We start from the raw sequence: 17,548 nt of genomic DNA, 5'->3' as shown, positions 1-17,548 counted from the left end.
GAAGTGCCCTATTTGATTTTATTACAATTTTTCAATACACACATGATGCTCTTTAGTTCGATCAGAGCGGAAACAAAGATCACAATCATCGTCACTTCCGTGAAACTAGACGTAAACAAAGATGGTGGATTGTGAAAATACTACTCACACAGAAAACAAAATGAAAAAATTGGAATTGTTGAATATATTTCTCACCGAGAGATTAACCACGGCTGCCAATGAGATATTTGGGGCTGTGAAGGGTACGATAGTTGAGTACCAGACAGAAATCGTTCGTTCCAAGGAGGAGAACAATCATCTCCGAAAGCTGCTGGATATCGCTGTTCAGCGCGTTCTACTTCAAAAAGGTATAGTAGCTAGTTAGCTAAATGAACGCTAGGCTACCAACCTATTTTTATTTCTCAAAATGAGGGAATTGGTTGTTGTTGGACACCATTAATTAATCTATAGAAAATACATTACCAGAATTTGTTTATACTTTATTGCTAAGTATTTGAGAAAATGAAAAGCCTACTAACGTTAGATACTGACCCTACCATTACGCTTGTTTACACTGAGCTGCACTGGGGTCTGAACGCATTCATTGTTACATTACGGGTGCATTCGTAAATTCACTCTATCTACACCGATTTAAGAGCACCCTCGTCTGAGTGTACCAGAGGGCAGAATAACTGATGAATTTACGAACGCTCTACACCCGTTGAATAGGTCTGATGTCAGTAAGCATAGCGTAATTAAATTGTTGCCAGCAGCACAGTTAGTCACCAATGCTCTGGATAACATGAAAAGAGCCAAACCAGCTCTGCTAGGGCAAGTAAAATGGTCAGAGTGGGGTGTTCTCTCATTATGTGTCTGGAAGTAGCTAGCCAGTTAGCTTGACTGCGTTGAGGTCAGAGAACTCGGATCAACCTTAGTCCTTGGCCAGAGCGTCCAGTGTGCGTTCTGAATGCTCCGTGAGCTAAATTTACGAACGCCCAGAACGCACTCTGGCACTCCAGTTTGAATTTACTAACACACTCTAAGACACCTTATACAACGGGTGGGTCTAATCCTGAATGCTGATTGGTTAAAACCGCATTCCAGCCGGTGTCTATTCCACAAGTTCTCACCAGCTAACTCTATGACGTTAAAATGCCTATTTACTCTGTTCCATCTGACGGCACAATCCACTGTCTCATCAGCCCAGCCAAATTTATTAACTTGATCTCCACTATAAAAAGCATCTAGATATTATCTCACATTTCATTTAGACTAACATTTAGTTTTCAACAGCAGAGACTTGTATAAACCTTGCTGTCTGTGTCTGACATTTGCAACATTGTTTCAATATTTAAATTTGATCTCCAGATGTCCCATAATAATGAATGTGTTGGAATGAGACAGACAGACAGGCAGGCAGCTTTTCTCAGCCATATATCAGAATAATTTTTATGGATATATACAAAGAACTATCAATAGAAAACTGGTAGTTTGCCATCTTTCCAGCTTCAGTTAGAATTGATTGTGTATGCTGTGTTGTTCGCTGAAATAGAATTGCCTTTACCAGACTTTCTTAATTTCTTTTCCCTCTAGACTGTCATACTATCCATCTCACCGAAGATGCATCTTCACCTGAGCAGCAGCATCTTGAGCAGGCGTGGACCCCCGGTCTAGGCCAGGAGGACCCAGAACCCACACAGATTAAAGAGGAACAGGAGCTCAGAAACAGTCCAGAGGACGAGCTGCTTCAAGGGCTGGAGTCTGAAACCAAAGGAGAATCCATATATACGCCTTCTTTTTTGAAAAGTAACTGTGATCAGGACCCACCTCAGCCTTCACATCTTCCCCAAACTGTGAACAACAGAGAAGGAGACTCTTTAGCCAGAACCATATCTAATAAGCATATCAAAATAGAGAATGAAGGAGAAGGCTACAGCACATTAGAACCAACCAGTGACTTACAGCGCGTCTTCACCGTGAATTCAGACTGTCTTGCAGCTCGGAGTGAAAACAGTGCCCAACCCAATATCAACAATATAATTCAGAGAGGACTCTCAGAATATGAGGCCCCACAGCCACAGGGAACATATGAAAGAGAAAGTATTGGTCTACACATACACGTTAGAGACCAGAACACCACCAAGCTGCCTCAACAGAGATCCCCCTATCAAGCCCAAGGTATACAGAGAGTGTATCCTTGCCGGGAGTGTGGGAAGTGCTTCAATTTCTCTTGTCAGTTAGAAGTCCACATGCGATGGCACAGCAAGGAAAGACCATTCAGCTGCTCTGTGTGCCGAAAAAGCTTCACCACCATCAGCCTGTTGAGGAGACACCACCGCATTCACACTGGAGAGAAACCCTACCGCTGTCACATCTGTGGGAAATGTTTCAATCAGTCGGCTCACTTGAACACCCACTTTAAAATTCACCCAGGGGAGAGACCACACAGCTGGAAAATGGCTCAGTCAAAACGTTAACAGCAGAGACATCTACACTCAGAAGGAGAGTAACATGTACATCTGGGCAGTTTAACTATTGTCCAGGATTTAAGACACTAGAAGAACCAGTGATTGATGTTTGAACAATGCATTACAATACAGTGAGGACTGGTGATGTTATTCTTTCGTAATTATATTAGACGCAGAGGGTAGAAAATCCATCTTATTCAACCTAACTAGATGCAATCAATCAATTCATTTGATCATCCTTATCTATTTCCCTTTAGGACTTGGACCTGACTGCTGGGCTGTATGATTAGCCTATTAGGGTCTTGCCATAGTTATCCTTATCCCTAATGATAATAATACATGGGACTTTAAGCACCTTTCAAAAACCATAAGAACACTGCACACCAAAGAGTATAAAACAAGACAATAAAATGAATAAAAGCTACTTATCTTAGGCTAGGGCTGAGTAAGGGTGAGCTAAGCTTAGATGAATGCAAGACTAAACAAGTAGGCTTTGATATTGTTTTTGAAAATGGTGATGGAGTCTGAATTGCAGGTGGCTTGGGGGGAGAGACTTCCAGAGTTTGGGGGCAGCGGTGCTAAATCTAATTCCCAATCTGGCCCTCAACCATCACGGTCACCTAATAATCCCCAGTTTATAATTGGCTCATTCATCCCCCTCCTCTCCCCTGTAACTATTCCCCAGGTCGTTGCTGCAAATGAGAACGTGTTCTCAGTCAACTTACCTGGTAAAATAACGGTAAAATAAAAAAATAAAATGCTTTTTTAGCAACCAAGAAATGCCGGAGCGATTTCTGCATAGTGCATCTTTAACTGTTTTAATAAATAATTGGTCTGTTTCAAGTCAGGATGACTATTTGTGCAATCTTCTACCATCCAGGCAGCGGCAATATGTGTGGGTGTAGTACCATGTCAAGTGTGTACTGTGGTGGCGTCTTCTGTATATAAGAATCTCACTTTTACACTATTCGTACTATTACCAAAAGTCCTACCCAATTTAATTTACAATACGGCAAGGGACAAAGGCTTTCTCAAAATGACCTTTGTTAAAAAACATTTGCAACATTTGTTTTATTAAACCATTACATTTTGTGCAACACAGTCAAAATAGATTTGACATATTTCAATATTTAAACAAAGAGCCTCCTCAAACCACACACATGGAAGGTCTTTCAGTTCAACCAGTCACATACACATTTTCAAAACATGCAATTTGAATTAATCCAGTAGCAGGTCTTTGTTAGACACACCACTCTGTGGCTCCCCACAATGTTATGCAAGTTCATGCATTCATTATTGTCTACCTTTTTCAACCTAAAGCAGTGACTTCTGAGATACAGTATGTATATAATTCTAGATATCAGTTAGTACTTTTCAAATCTAGTTTAAACTGACACATTTTCCCCACGCAAATCACGATTTCTCCAGTTTGTGAATCAAGCTCATATGCCTTCTAAGGGATCCCATCCGATTGAAGCGTTTGCTGCATTCATGGCATGGATGCGGTTTCTCCTCTAGGTGAGTCTTCATATGCACTGTCAGGGCTTCACTCACAGCGAAGGCCTTGCCACATTCTTCACAGCGATGCGGTTTCAACCCTGTGTGACTTGTCATGTGTGTGGTCAGGGATCTCTTCACAGGGAAGCCCTTTCCACAAACATGGCAACGATGCGGCTTCTCCTTTGTGTGTGTCCTCAGGTGCATCTGCAAGCTTCCTTTTCGACTGAAATGTTTACCGCAATCTTGACACTGAAATGGTTTCTCCCCAGTATGAATGACTTGGTGTGTTTTTAAAATGAATGATGTTTGAAAGCGCTTTCCACACACAGGACACTCAAATGGTCTCTCACCGGCATGAGCCCTCACAATATGCACTTTCAGGTTGGCCTTATTAGTGAAACATTTACCACACATCTGGCAAAAAGGTTTGGCTCCAATGTGTGTTAGCAGGTGATCTAGCATGCTGTCTGTGGACTCAAAGCCATTTCCACATACACCACAGACATGATCTTTATCCTTTGCATGCATTCGCACATGATTGATTAAATGATTTATGAAGTCAAAAGACTTTTCACACACTTTGCAAAAACACGGTGTGGCTAGTCTTTGGCGGCGTGATTTTGTACGGCATGGAAACGTCTTATTATCTTGAGAAGTGGTTTGGGTGTTGTTTGATCGTAATGGTTGTAGCCCTGATGGTAGTCCTCCACTGTCCACCCCATCGTCACTTTCACTGTTTTCAGTCTGAGCTGCAGAACTGTCAGGATTTACTGCAGAGAGGGACTGAGAGTCACTGGTTGGTTCCCAGTGAGACCCACCATAACACTCTTCACCAGGTTCTGTTTTGATCTCTCCTGTTGTGTTGATCGATAGCGAGTCCCTCTCTCTGTTCTCCACTATTTGGATGTGGTAAAGATGTGGCTCAGGTGGTTTCTGATTACAGTCCCTCAAAATGGAGTCTTTGGTTATTAACTCCCCCCTCTGACTGGTCCAAAACTCCTCTGGTTCCTCTTTAATCTGCGTGGGCTCTGGGTCTCCCTGGTCCAGACTGGGGTTCCACTCCTGCTCATGGTGCTGATGCTCAGGGAGAAGCTCTTTGGAGAGAGTGAGATGCAGTGGGTCTGGAGGGAAGAACAAAAACATAGCTAACTCACATATGCTGACATGAGACATACAATCTAAATATAATTATAATATATGCCCTGACACTATATGCCCTGACACAAGTTCCAAATGCTTATTTGTAATTTCCCTTGATTTCTGTGACCAAATCATTACAAAAATAAATATTTGTTTATGTGTATGAGACTTGATGTATAGCTTTAAAAGAAAATGTCTTTGCCATAGCAATCCTAAATGAAATTTCACATCCTAATGTGAATGGAATACACTCTCTCCATTGTTAAGCCCGTTGGAAGGCACATTAGACATAGAAAGACGGAATGTGGCTTTAGTTAAAGAAAAGAAAATCAGTAAACTGCAAACCTGCTTTCGGTAACTGAGGTTGGAAAGCGATATCGAACAGCGATCGTAAACGGTCGTTGTCCTCCTTTGAACGGGAGATTTCTTCCTGGTAATCCGTAATAGTTTTTTCCACGGCCCCAAATATTTCAGCAGCAGCCGCTCTTAGCCGCTCACTGACAAATAGGTGTAACAACTGTAGTCTAGACATTTTCTAAAGAAGCAGTTGACCTCTTATGTCCGATACAGTAAAGTGTATACCATTGATATATATCATACAGAGAAGCGATAAGGGTTTGCTCCAATGGCTGTATATTTGCTCCCTTTGAGTCAGTCAGTGATGTAGCCTACAAGACGTTGAAAGTATTTGTATTACCGCCACCTACTGTGCAGGCATGCCAGGCATTTGCACTGTTGGTTTGTGTGATCTGATCTAGAGATGAGACTGAACAACACATTTTCTACCCATGTGCCTATTTTTATTAACGCTACATACGCACAAAACATGCGTGCGCTAGTTTTCACGCAAAGTTGAAATTTATAAAAACTTGAGGTAAGAATGTGCGTATCCTCCTGAACACTTTAGACCACGCCTAAGCACAGTTTTAAGTGGTTGAAGTATTGCACGTCTGAATACTGTAATGTCAAATTTCTCGAATATATCATAACCATTGCAGATACATTCCTCACCTTTTCTGGCCATGTCAAGTTCATATTCCCAAGGTTAGTTTTTGCATCATAAAGGCATTGTGGTTTATAACATACAGTAGAATTCAATCCCACTATTTTCATGTTTTCATAAGAACTTATTGACTTAGTTTTTTCTCCCAAAATAGTTTCCCGCCCTCTCCTCTTATGTTCGCTCACTTGCTTTCATTTTCTTTGACCTCTCAACATTTTGGAAATGTCCCTCCCTTTCTTTTGCTTTGTTGCAATTGCTGTGCAACCGTCCGTAGCTGTTTAACTAACTGACTTCCCTTTTGCATTGTTTATGAAATCTGCACTTTTATTTGTCGCGTTAGGATTTAGAACTACTCTGGTTGCACGTCTCTCACTGGTGTTGAAGATAGCTGTGGTAGTTCATGATCAGGCATAAGAGTACAAAACATTAGGAACACCTGCTCTTTCCATGACAGACTGACCAGGTGAATCCAGGTGGAAGCTATGATCCCTTATTGATGTTACTTGTTAAATCTACTTCAATCATGTTAAAGAAGGATTTTTAAACATTGAGACAACTGAGAAATGGTTTGTTTATGTGTGCCATATCGAGGGTGAATGGGCAAGACAAAATATGTAAGTGCCTCTGAACAGGGTATGATAGTAGGTGCCAGGGGCACCAGTTTGAGTGTGTTAAGAACTGCAACAATGCTGCGTTTTTTCACGCTCAACAATTTCCCCATGTGTTCCAAGAATGGTCCACCACCCAAAGGACATCCAGCCAACTTGATACAACTGTGTGAAGCATTGGAGTCAACAAGGCCCAGCATCCCTGTGGAACACGTTCAACACCTTGTACTCCATGTCCTGACGAATTGAGGATGTTCTGAGTGCAAAAGGGGGTGCAACGCAATATTAGGAAGGTGTTCCTAATGTTTTGTACACTCAGTGTACAATGAACTAATTAAGATGAAATGTATAATGAAATTCATGAGAATTATACCATGCTGTTCTCTTGGCAAGGTATTCCTCTTTTGATAGAGGATCAGCATTTATCTATGCCCTGTGTCGTGTAGCCTTCTCCTTGTTGGATAAAGTAATCTGTTAAAAGATAGTTGCAGAAAAACATATCTAGGCCTATTTATTTATATATGGACAGGAGTGTCAATAGTTGTAGTTTTCTTATGAATGACACCAATATCCCAACATTTTAGTTCAACCATGGACGGTTACCCTGTTTGATATTGTCTCCCTTGGATATGCCAAAACACTACAAATGTACAATGCTTTGTGATAAATTGATATAGTGCCAAATAGAAGACAACGTGAAGAAATACACTAACACATATCAATTGCCCACATACATCAATGCATTCGATTCATTAAACTAACAGAAGTGACATGAGGAGAATGTCCTACATTGTTAAACTGTTTCTTCAGATATTCTGACTGAACTATGTTCCCCTTATAGAGCACTTCCACCCTTGTGTCTTGTCTTCTTCATATGCTCTGTCAGGTGTGCCTTTGGATGGACGCCTTTATGGCAAACATGGCAACAAAATGTTTTCCCCCCTGTGTGTATCCTCATATGTAGTGTATGTTAATGTATCCCTCCCTAGGGAAATATTTGCTGCACACATTGCAGCAAAAAGGCTTCTCCCCTGTGTGAACTAGCTGGTGGATGTTTTGTCGACTCTGAGATATGAAGCTGCAGCCCACTGGGAGCATGTATATGGTGTATCCCCTTGTGTAATTTCATATGATCCTTGAAAATACTAGCACGTTTGAAAGTTTTACTACAAACCTGGCAGTGGAACGGTTTCTCTTCTGGGTGTAACTTCCTGAAATGCTCTGCCAAGTGTCCCTTCCGGGTAAAGTGAGTGCCACACACATGGCAATGAAATTATTTCTCCCCTGTATGTATTTGCATACTGTATGTCTTTGAAGGTATTCCTCTGTAAGGAAACATTTACTGCACACATGACAGCTATATGGTTTCTCCAAGGTGAGGGATTTTAAACATTTTGTCAGAATGCTTTCTCAGAGTTGATGCACTACTCACACTGATGTGTTTTCTCATGTTGAAAAAAAAAATGTTTTAACATTAAAATACCTCCCACATGCCTTGCAACAATAAGGAGCATGGCTTTGACTGGGCGATTTCAGGGGGAGCAAATTTGTGGTTGTCATGTCTTTTGCTTTTCCTTGTCCGTGCTCTCCTTGTCAATAGCGGCTCTGACCCTGACAGTAGCCCTCCACTCTCCACATCATCGACACATTCATTGTTTTCACTCTGAGCGGCAGATAATATTATATTCAGAAAATATAGTACCCAGCATCCGGACCAAACTTCTTCAAATCAATGAGTAAGACATGAGGAATCCAAAACAATTGTCAAAAGCCACTCACGGAACCCCAGACCCCATGCCAATCCAGTGGAGGCTCATCAGAAGAGGAAGGGAGGACCATCATCCTCAGTGAAATTGTATAAAAATAAAATAGTGAAACACTAAAAAAGTTATCCTTTTTAGATAAAACGATATTAAATAGATTCAAATGTCACAAAATAATAGATTAAAACACACTGTTTTGCAATGAAGGTCAAAAGTAACTTCAACAGCACTCTCTGGGGTAGCACCATGTTGTAGCCGGAGGACAGCGATCTTCTGTCCTCCTCTGGGTACAATGACTTCAATACAAAACCTAGGAGGCTCATAGGCCTCACCCCCTTCCATGGACCTACATGGTAATTTTTACCACTTCCAGAGGACAACCTCCAACCAACCAATCAGTATGAACTGACACGTTGTTCATCCAATCATAGTATTAGGATCAGAGAATGAACCTAGTTTGTTGAATTGGGGTTGTACCACAGAGCATTATGGGGGGATGACATTATTGGATAGATATTGAAAAGTGATAGTTGAGAATTTTTGGGACACTATTCAATTCAAATTAGTTTCTTCAAATTACAGGAGATGGAGGAGGTAGATTATAAATAGTTTTCTTGGTTTTAGAACTTTATTTTTGTGTCCAGTTAGTGCAATTTATTAAAATTTGCCTTTCTAACTTCAGTAGCTAGCTAGCTATCTAGCTGTTCAAGTGTGCTATTTTCGCCTCCAACACTACCGCAAATTTTGTTGACTTTTTTGTTGAAGAACCCCTTTCATTCTCTGAGGTATACGGAAAAAGTGTGAATTAAAACCTTAAAACTGAGGGTCGACCTCTGCCTGAGATCAGATTCATGAAGAACGATGCAAAGGTTAGGACGTTCAATACCAATTGTTATCAAAAGTATAGCTGGTTAACAGGGAGCATTTCATCAATCTGCCTGTATTTCTGGCCTTGCCTGTTTTTTGGAAAGTCTTGGGCGAAATGGGGGTACAGTGACCGTTCAGCTAAACTGCAAAACAAAAGCAGGGAGCATATAAATGCCCACATCAGATTCAAGCTTCTGGGAAAAAGCCGCATCGATCATGGCGAAGGTCTGGGTATTCAAACTCCTTAACACAACAAGAAAGTAAGGAGAAACAGGGATATTTTCAAGATGCTTATTTGGGGCAGCAGGTTAGAACGTTGGGGCCAGAAACCGAAAGACAGGTTAGAGCGTTGGGCCAGTAATTGAAAGGCAGGTTAGAGCGTTGGCCAGTAACCGAAAGGTTGCTGGATTGAATCCCCGAGCTGACAAGGTAAAAAAAAAAATCTGCCGTTCTGCCCTTGAACGAGGCAGCTAATCCACTGTTCCCCAATAGGCCGTCATTGTTAATAAGAATTTGTTATTTACTGACTTGCCTAGTTATATAGAAAAAATATATATATTTTCACAACTGCGTTTTTGGGCATGCAATAATTGGTTTTTAGAAGACACGACTAGAGGGGAAGTTCCGTTAACAACTACAAGGAGCTTGCAGCCGTAATTGTACGTTACAATGCTTTACTTGCTGAACATATGGAACTTTCTACTGTATTTTCTGGGATTTCGAAATCAATTCAGAATGATTTGACAGCTTTCATAATGCAGACTTTGACGCATCACATTTTTTCACGTACGCTCAAGTAGGCTCTTCACTATCCAGTATTTATTTAGCAAAGATTATAACACATAATCACAGACAGACACAAGCAAACACTCATTACATGAACGTTGTAGCAGCCTAGGCTACACCTAAACATTAGAGATCTGACATGCGGTATGGGATGAAAACGAGACAATTTTTCAGTCTGATCAACTGTAGGCTACTAATAAGAGCAGCTGCATACATCCAATGTGCGCTGTCCATTTGGTCAGGGTAAGTAATTGGTCATGTTATGTATTTATATTCCATTTGTGTGTCAGGAGAAAATGTGCATGTGATCAAATTTGGTTTATATTCAAAATTGTGCTGGCTAGGCTGCCTATACGTTTTCGATCCAAAATTATGAACTGGAATTAATCAATCAACATAATAGTGATGACATATGTGTTAATATTTTATAAGGCCTACAGTTGCATAGGCCTGCATGATGCAAACACGCATAAATCAAGCTCAGCCCTGTGAGTTCTATTGTCTATCTGTTGCTGTCTCTGTGTCTGGGTAGAGGAAATCCCCCTGTTAGTCTAGTCTAAATATAATTCATATGAACAAGTATAAGGTTGCTGCAGTTTGACAGGGTTTTCATCCCCACAAGTGTAGGACATTTGTAAAAAATAAAAAACAACATTTGACCTGATTAGGAAAAACTGGTCCCATCATAGCCCTCATAAAACCTTTTTACAACTGATTAATCAGTCATACCTTATAGTGTCCAAAGTTTTCCTGGTTAGGTTAACATATAAGGAAAAACTCCGGGCCCCAGGGGGTAAAAATTGCCCCACCACTCTGTGACCTATGGTGCCACCAGTCTGCTCGCAGTGGTCAGTCATTGTGGATGAACAGAGCTTTATTCAGGAACGTTTCTTGGGCTACTTTGATGTGTCAAGTGGGCGAGATGCGAAGTCTGTGTTTGGCTTTGTGAATTTTGAGATATCTGAGTTTAACTTTATGGGGAAACTTGTTCAAACCTACGATGGCGCAGCTGTAATGGAATGTATCTGCTATTTGTATTTACAGCTAAGTCCCGTCCTGTTCCCTGATTAAGAGGTGATGACCATTCCACTCCACTACCATTGTCAACTCTCTCCTGACATGAACTGAAGCCACGTCTCATGTGCCGTCTCATCCACTGGCACATTGAATGTTTCCTCTCCAAGCACTGTGAGTATCCCTATCAATTTTCATTACTGTATGTAGAGAATCACATACACAAACACAATAACATTATTACACATCAATGACTTTACTCCTTGCTTGGAGTAACTCATTATTAGTTATTTTGTCTAACTGTGTAGTGTGTTGTGTTACTGTTTTTTGTCTTCCCAGTCAAATCCTGTCCTGCACTGAAAGTCAAGCATCTGAACACCTCAACTCATGCCTCATACCCTCAAGCAATCACTGCTGTGATCCCTTCCCAACACTGTGTAAGTAGCCCTCTCGTTCCCATTCCCCATAATATTGTACTATAAATGTCTTTATTAAACGCTTTAGGTTAAAATAATTAGTTTTTGACGATTTTTGAAACACACTTTGTCGTCTCTGTGCGTTCCGCGCCTATATCGTGGGTCTCCCATCCTCCTAAATTGTTCAAGTCACCAGTCTCTACTGTGCCAATCTCACCCCAACAACCAGTATACAGTATCAGTTGTCTGTTTGACAAGTAGTATGAAGCTGTGGCTTGGAGTATTGTTTCTCCATACTATGTAATGTATTTCTTTGTGAATCTGGTGATGTTCAATTTGTGACTTCAATTTGTCATTGAAGTCATATTATTAAGGAATTGTTGTGATCTATTTAATAAACACAAGAGATCAGAAAAATTGATAAAAGGGTTTGGCGGTATAGCAAGAACAGCGGCATCTAGCGGTCAAAGCCGGTAACTTTCACACTACTTTAAGGTAAATAATGCAAGCAACTTTAATTACTAATTTCTCTGGAGAGGGGAAAAAACATCACCAGGTTCACAGGGAATACATTGTGTAGTATGGAGAGGCAATAGCCTACTACAAGCCACAGCTTCATACTACTTGTCAAACATAGAGAACTGATACTGTATACTGGTTGTTGGGGTGGGATTGGCATGGGGTGTGGGGGGTCCGTGGATGGCTTTTGACAATTTTTTACAATAACTTAGACAATTCCTTATGTCTTAGACATTTTTAGGAAGAAGTTTGGTCCAAATCAGATATTGGGTACTATATTTATTTAATATTATCTGAATCCTATAAACAAAAATTGACAATTTGAGTGCAGTCAATTAGCTTAATTTCTCAATTTCTCTTTCTACAATATAATGTTTCTGGAATGCTAATTGTGTCTGTTACTAACTACACAAATAATTTCCGAACAATCAGAGATGGTGAGTGTCGAAATCCTCTTTCTTGTGCTTTTTGAGATTGAATGTCATGAAATTTCAGCAAGTCATGACACCCACAGATTGTTTTAAAATCGTTTCTGTAGTTAGAAACGGATAAGATTAGCATTGCTGAAACATTATATTTTTAACATTTCATTTGATCTCTGAAAAATTAAGATAATTGATTGCACCCAAATTGGCCTTTTAATTGATAGGATTCATATAATATTCAATAAATATAGTACCCGACATCCGATTTGGACAAAACTTATTACTACAATTTTGTAAGACCTTAGGAATCCAATAAAATGGTCAAAAGCCACGCACGGACCCCACCAACCCATGCCAATCCCACCCCAACAACCAGTATACAGTATCCCTCCTCTAAGAATGACAAGAAGTAGGGAGCTGCAGCTTGGAGTATTGCTTCTTCATCCTTTGTAATGTATTCCCTGTGAATCTGGTGATGATTTTCTCTCCTGTTTAGAGAAAATAGTAATTGAAGTCATTTGCATTATTTACAATAAATTAGCGTGAAAGTACCAGGTTTTGCCCACTAGATGCCGCTGTTTCTGCTACTGCCACACCTTTGTTGCTGGTCTCTTGTTTATTAAATTCATCACAACATTTTCTTTGGGTAGAAACCAATAGCTTTTGCTCAAGATGAGAATAAATTGTGTGGTCAAGTCAGTCCTCTGCGAAAGTAATTCAGTTTGTCTTTTTCTTAGCAACCTAAAGCTTCCGCCAAACTCTCCTTGAGTAGTAGGGTTGGGCGGTATCCAGATTTTCATATCCTCATACTGTCCTTCTCTCAAACCGGGATTTACAGTATTACTGATTAAGTACACAAGGGGGAGCCAAAAATGCTACTATTACCAGAATGCTAACAAAATTAGCACAAGTAATAGCGGATATCCATGGAGGCTGCTAGCTAAATATGCTGATAAGCGCAAAAGAAAAGAAACAAATTGCAAAGACAGACAATCCAGCTAATAAAGTTATATAGTGCATTCTGAAAGTATTCAGAATCCTTGACTTTTTCCACATTTTGTTAGGTTACAGCCTTATTCTAAAATGTATTAAATAGTTTTTTTCTACAAACAATACCCAATAATGACAAAGCTAAAACAGGTTTTTAGAAATTTTGGCAACTTTATATATAAAAAATATATATATGAAATGTCACATTTACATTAAGTATTCAAACCCTTGACTCAGTACTTTGATGAAGCACTTTTGGCAGCAATTACAGCCTTGAGTCTTTTTGGGTTTAACGCTACAAGCTTAGCAAACCTGTATTTGGGGAGTGTCTCTCATTCTTCTCTGCAGATCCTCTCAAGCTCTGTCAGGTTGACAAAGCGAAAGCGTTGCTGCACAGCTTTTTTCAGGTCTCTCCAGAGATGTTTGATCAGGTTCAAGTCGTGGCTTTGTCTGGGCCACTAAAGGACATTCAGAGACTTGTCCCAAAGCCACTCCTGCGTTGTCTTGGCTGTGTACTTAGGGTTGTTGTCCTGTTGGAAGGTGAACCTTAGCCCCAGTCTGAGGTCCTGAGCTCTCTGGAGCAGGTTTTCATCAAGGTTTTTCTGTACTTTGCTCCGTTCATCTTTTCCTCTGTCCTGACTAGTCTCCCAGTACCTGCCGCTGAAAACATCACCACAGCATGATGCTGCCACCACCATGCTTCACCGTAGGGATGGTGCCAGGTTTCCTCCAGATGTTATGCTTGACATTCAGGCCAAAGAGCATCTACCGACATTCAATGAAGGCCTGTGTCTCTGGGGAAATGTACGATCTGACGTGCATGGCACACTGCAAAGTCTTTCTATAATTGCAATTTCTGTCACATTCCATGACATGTTCACCTGTGGACAATTACAATCCCATAGCCAAAACAGTTTAGTCTGAAAACTTTAGGATTTTTAATCTGAACCTCCAGGTTTAAACTCCCTGTTTGAAGACTGATTTAAGTCTGTCAATCACACAGCATCATCTGATTTAGGAATTTGCAGTGTGCCATGCTTTTGTGAGAGACGACTATCATCTAAAGCATCATCGGATTGGTCGTTGTTTAGCAACATTTGAACTGTAAAGCCACATTGGTACTTGTTGCTGATTCATTGCCTTCGCTGTGTAAAGGCAGAGATTGCACACATCAAAATACTGACCACGACGTGATTTGAACACGCAACCTTCTGATCTGGAGTCAGACGCGCTACCGTTGCGCCACGAGGTCTTGGAAGAATTGCATCTACGGGGGGGATGCCTAGTTCAGATTTCGTTGACTGTATCATTTGGAATGAAGGCCTGTGTCTCTGGTGAAATGTACGATCTGACGTGCATCTGCCCAGCAGGTTAGGTGTATGAAAACAATTACATGCAGAGCCTGGATAGCTCAGTTGGTAGAGCATCAGACTTTTAATCTGAGGGTCCAGGGTTCAAGTCCCTGTTCGGGCGTTCTTTTACTGTTCACCTTCCATCAGAAGCAAGTCTTTCTATAATTGCAATTTCTGTCACTTTCCATGACATGTTCACCTGTGGACAATACAATCCCATAGCCAAAACAGCTTAGTCTGAAAACTTTAGGATTTTTAATCTGAACCTCCAGGTTTAAACTCCCTGTTTGAAGACTGATTTAAGTCTGTCAATCACACAGCATCATCTGATTTAGGAATTTGCAGTGTGCCATGCTTTTGTGAGAGACGACTGTCATCTAAAGCATCATCGGATTGGTCGTTGTTTAGCAACATTTGAACTGTAAAGCCACATTGGTACTTGTGCTGATTCATTGACTTCGCTGTGTAAAGGCAGAGATTGCACACATCAAAATTCTGACCACGACGTGATTTGAACACGCAACCTTCTGATCTGGAGTCAGACGCGCTACCGTTGCGCCACGAGGTCTTGGAAGAATCGCCTCTATGGGGGGGATGCCTAGTTCAGATTTCGCGGACTGTATCATTTGGAATGACGGCCTGTGTCTCTGGGGAAATGTACGATCTGACGTGCATGGCACACTGCAAAGTCTTTCTATAATTGCAATTTCTGTCACATTCCATGACATGTTCACCTGTGGACAATTACAATCCCATAGCCAAAACAGTTTAGTCTGAAAACTTTAGGATTTTTAATCTGAACCTCCAGGTTTAAACTCCCTGTTTGAAGACTGATTTAAGTCTGTCAATCACACAGCATCATCTGATTTAGGAATTTGCAGTGTGCCATGCTTTTGTGAGAGACGACTGTCATCTAAAGCATCATCGGATTGGTCGTTGTTTAGCAACATTTGAACTGTAAAGCCACATTGGTACTTGTGCTGATTCATTGACTTCGCTGTGTAAAGGCAGAGATTGCACACATCAAAATTCTGACCACGACGTGATTTGAACACGCAACCTTCTGATCTGGAGTCAGACGCGCTACCGTTGCGCCACGAGGTCTTGGAAGAATTGCATCTACGGGGGGGATGCCTAGTTCAGATTTCGTTGACTGTATCATTTGGAATGAAGGCCTATGTCTCTGGTGAAATGTACAATCTGACGTGCATCTGCCCGGCAGGTTAGGTGTATGAAAACAATTACATGCAGAGCCTGGATAGCTCAGTCGGTAGAGCATCAGACTTTTAATCTGAGGGTCCAGGGTTCAAGTCCCTGTTCGGGTGTTCTTTTAATGTTCACCTTCCATCAGAAGCAAGTCTTTCTATAATTGCAATTTCTGTCACTTTCCATGACATGTTCACCTGTGGACAATACAATCCCATAGCCAAAACAGCTTAGTCTGAAAACTTTAGTATTTTTAATCTGAACCTCCAGGTTTAAACTCCCTGTTTGAAGACTGATTTAAGTCTGTCAATCACACAGCATCATTTGATTTAGGAATTTGCAGTGTGCCATGCTTTTGTGAGAGACGACTGTCATCTAAAGCATCATCGGATTGGTCGTTGTTTAGCAACATTTGAACTGTAAAGCCACATTGGTACTTGTGCTGATTCATTGACTTCGCTGTGTAAAGGCAGAGATTGCACACATAAAAATTCTGACCACGACGTGATTTGAACACGCAACCTTCTGATCTGGAGTCAGACGCGCTACCGTTGCGCCACGAGGTCTTGGAAGAATCGCATCTATGGGGGGGATGCCTAGTTCAGATTTCGCGGACTGTATCATTTGGAATGACGGCCTGTGTCTCTGGGGAAATGTACGATCTGACGTGCATGGCACACTGCAAAGTCTTTCTATAATTGCAATTTCTGTCACTTTCCATGACATGTTCACCTGTGGACAATTACAATCCCATAGCCAAAACAGTTTAGTCTGAAAACTTTAGGATTTTTAATCTGAACCTCCAGGTTTAAACTCCCTGTTTGAAGACTGATTTAAGTCTGTCAATCACACAGCATCATTTGATTTAGGAATTTGCAGTGTGCCATGCTTTTGTGAGAGACGACTGTCATCTAAAGCATCATCGGATTGGTCGTTGTTTAGCAACATTTGAACTGTAAAGCCACATTGGTACTTGTGCTGATTCATTGACTTCGCTGTGTAAAGGCAGAGATTGCACACATCAAAATTCTGACCACGACGTGATTTGAACACGCAACCTTCTGATCTGGAGTCAGACGCGCTACCGTTGCGCCACGAGGTCTTGGAAGAATTGAATCTACGGGGGGGATGCCTAGTTCAGATTTCGTTGACTGTATCATTTGGAATGAAGGCCTGTGTCTCTGGTGAAATGTACGATCTGACGTGCATCTGCCCGGCAGGTTAGGTGTATGAAAACAATTACATGCAGAGCCTGGATAGCTCAGTCGGTTGAGCATCAGACTTTTAATCTGAGGGTCCAGGGTTCAAGTCCCTGTTCGGGCGTTCTTTTAATGTTCACCTTCCATCAGAAGCAAGTCTTTCTATAATTGCAATTTCTGTCACTTTCCATGACATGTTCACCTGTGGACAATACAATCCCATAGCCAAAACAGCTTAGTCTGAAAACTTTAGTATTTTTAATCTGAACCTCCAGGTTTAAACTCCCTGTTTGAAGACTGATTTAAGTCTGTC

The 17,548-nt window shown here is 41.0% G+C and overlaps 2 protein-coding genes and 8 non-coding genes across 10 annotated transcripts; 4 read left to right on the top strand and 6 right to left on the bottom strand.

The window, feature by feature from the left end:
* Positions 1–89: 89 nt before the first annotated feature.
* On the top strand, positions 90–3,294 carry LOC139563160 (zinc finger protein 19-like). Its single transcript, XM_071381490.1, has 2 exons — positions 90–347; positions 1,573–3,294. Exons 1-2 carry the CDS (start codon positions 122–124, stop codon positions 2,454–2,456), a joined length of 1,110 nt encoding a protein of 369 aa, XP_071237591.1. The 5' UTR covers positions 90–121; the 3' UTR covers positions 2,457–3,294.
* Positions 3,295–3,484: 190 nt separating this feature from the next.
* LOC139563152 (zinc finger protein 391-like) lies at positions 3,485–5,742 on the bottom strand. The gene is made up of 2 exons (XM_071381476.1): positions 5,433–5,742; positions 3,485–5,068 (listed from the first exon to the last, which is right to left on the bottom strand). Exons 1-2 carry the CDS (start codon positions 5,617–5,619, stop codon positions 3,861–3,863), a joined length of 1,395 nt encoding a protein of 464 aa, XP_071237577.1. The 5' UTR covers positions 5,620–5,742; the 3' UTR covers positions 3,485–3,860.
* Positions 5,743–14,658: 8,916 nt separating this feature from the next.
* On the bottom strand, positions 14,659–14,730 carry trnaw-cca (transfer RNA tryptophan (anticodon CCA)). The gene has a single exon. It is a non-coding gene; the product is annotated as a tRNA-Trp (tRNA).
* A 148-nt stretch (positions 14,731–14,878) lies between these two features.
* Positions 14,879–14,951, top strand: trnak-uuu (transfer RNA lysine (anticodon UUU)). The gene has a single exon. It is a non-coding gene; the product is annotated as a tRNA-Lys (tRNA).
* Positions 14,952–15,326: 375 nt separating this feature from the next.
* On the bottom strand, positions 15,327–15,398 carry trnaw-cca (transfer RNA tryptophan (anticodon CCA)). Its single transcript has one exon. It is a non-coding gene; the product is annotated as a tRNA-Trp (tRNA).
* Positions 15,399–15,862: 464 nt separating this feature from the next.
* On the bottom strand, positions 15,863–15,934 carry trnaw-cca (transfer RNA tryptophan (anticodon CCA)). The gene has a single exon. It is a non-coding gene; the product is annotated as a tRNA-Trp (tRNA).
* Positions 15,935–16,082: 148 nt separating this feature from the next.
* On the top strand, positions 16,083–16,155 carry trnak-uuu (transfer RNA lysine (anticodon UUU)). The gene has a single exon. It is a non-coding gene; the product is annotated as a tRNA-Lys (tRNA).
* Positions 16,156–16,530: 375 nt separating this feature from the next.
* Positions 16,531–16,602, bottom strand: trnaw-cca (transfer RNA tryptophan (anticodon CCA)). The gene has a single exon. It is a non-coding gene; the product is annotated as a tRNA-Trp (tRNA).
* A 464-nt stretch (positions 16,603–17,066) lies between these two features.
* trnaw-cca (transfer RNA tryptophan (anticodon CCA)) lies at positions 17,067–17,138 on the bottom strand. The gene has a single exon. It is a non-coding gene; the product is annotated as a tRNA-Trp (tRNA).
* Positions 17,139–17,286: 148 nt separating this feature from the next.
* On the top strand, positions 17,287–17,359 carry trnak-uuu (transfer RNA lysine (anticodon UUU)). Its single transcript has one exon. It is a non-coding gene; the product is annotated as a tRNA-Lys (tRNA).
* Positions 17,360–17,548: the final 189 nt, after the last annotated feature.

This window comes from Salvelinus alpinus, chromosome 2 (assembly GCF_045679555.1).
Source record: "Salvelinus alpinus chromosome 2, SLU_Salpinus.1, whole genome shotgun sequence".
Lineage (NCBI taxonomy): Eukaryota > Metazoa > Chordata > Actinopteri > Salmoniformes > Salmonidae > Salvelinus > Salvelinus alpinus.
This window is presented reverse-complemented; position numbering and strand designations above follow the sequence as displayed.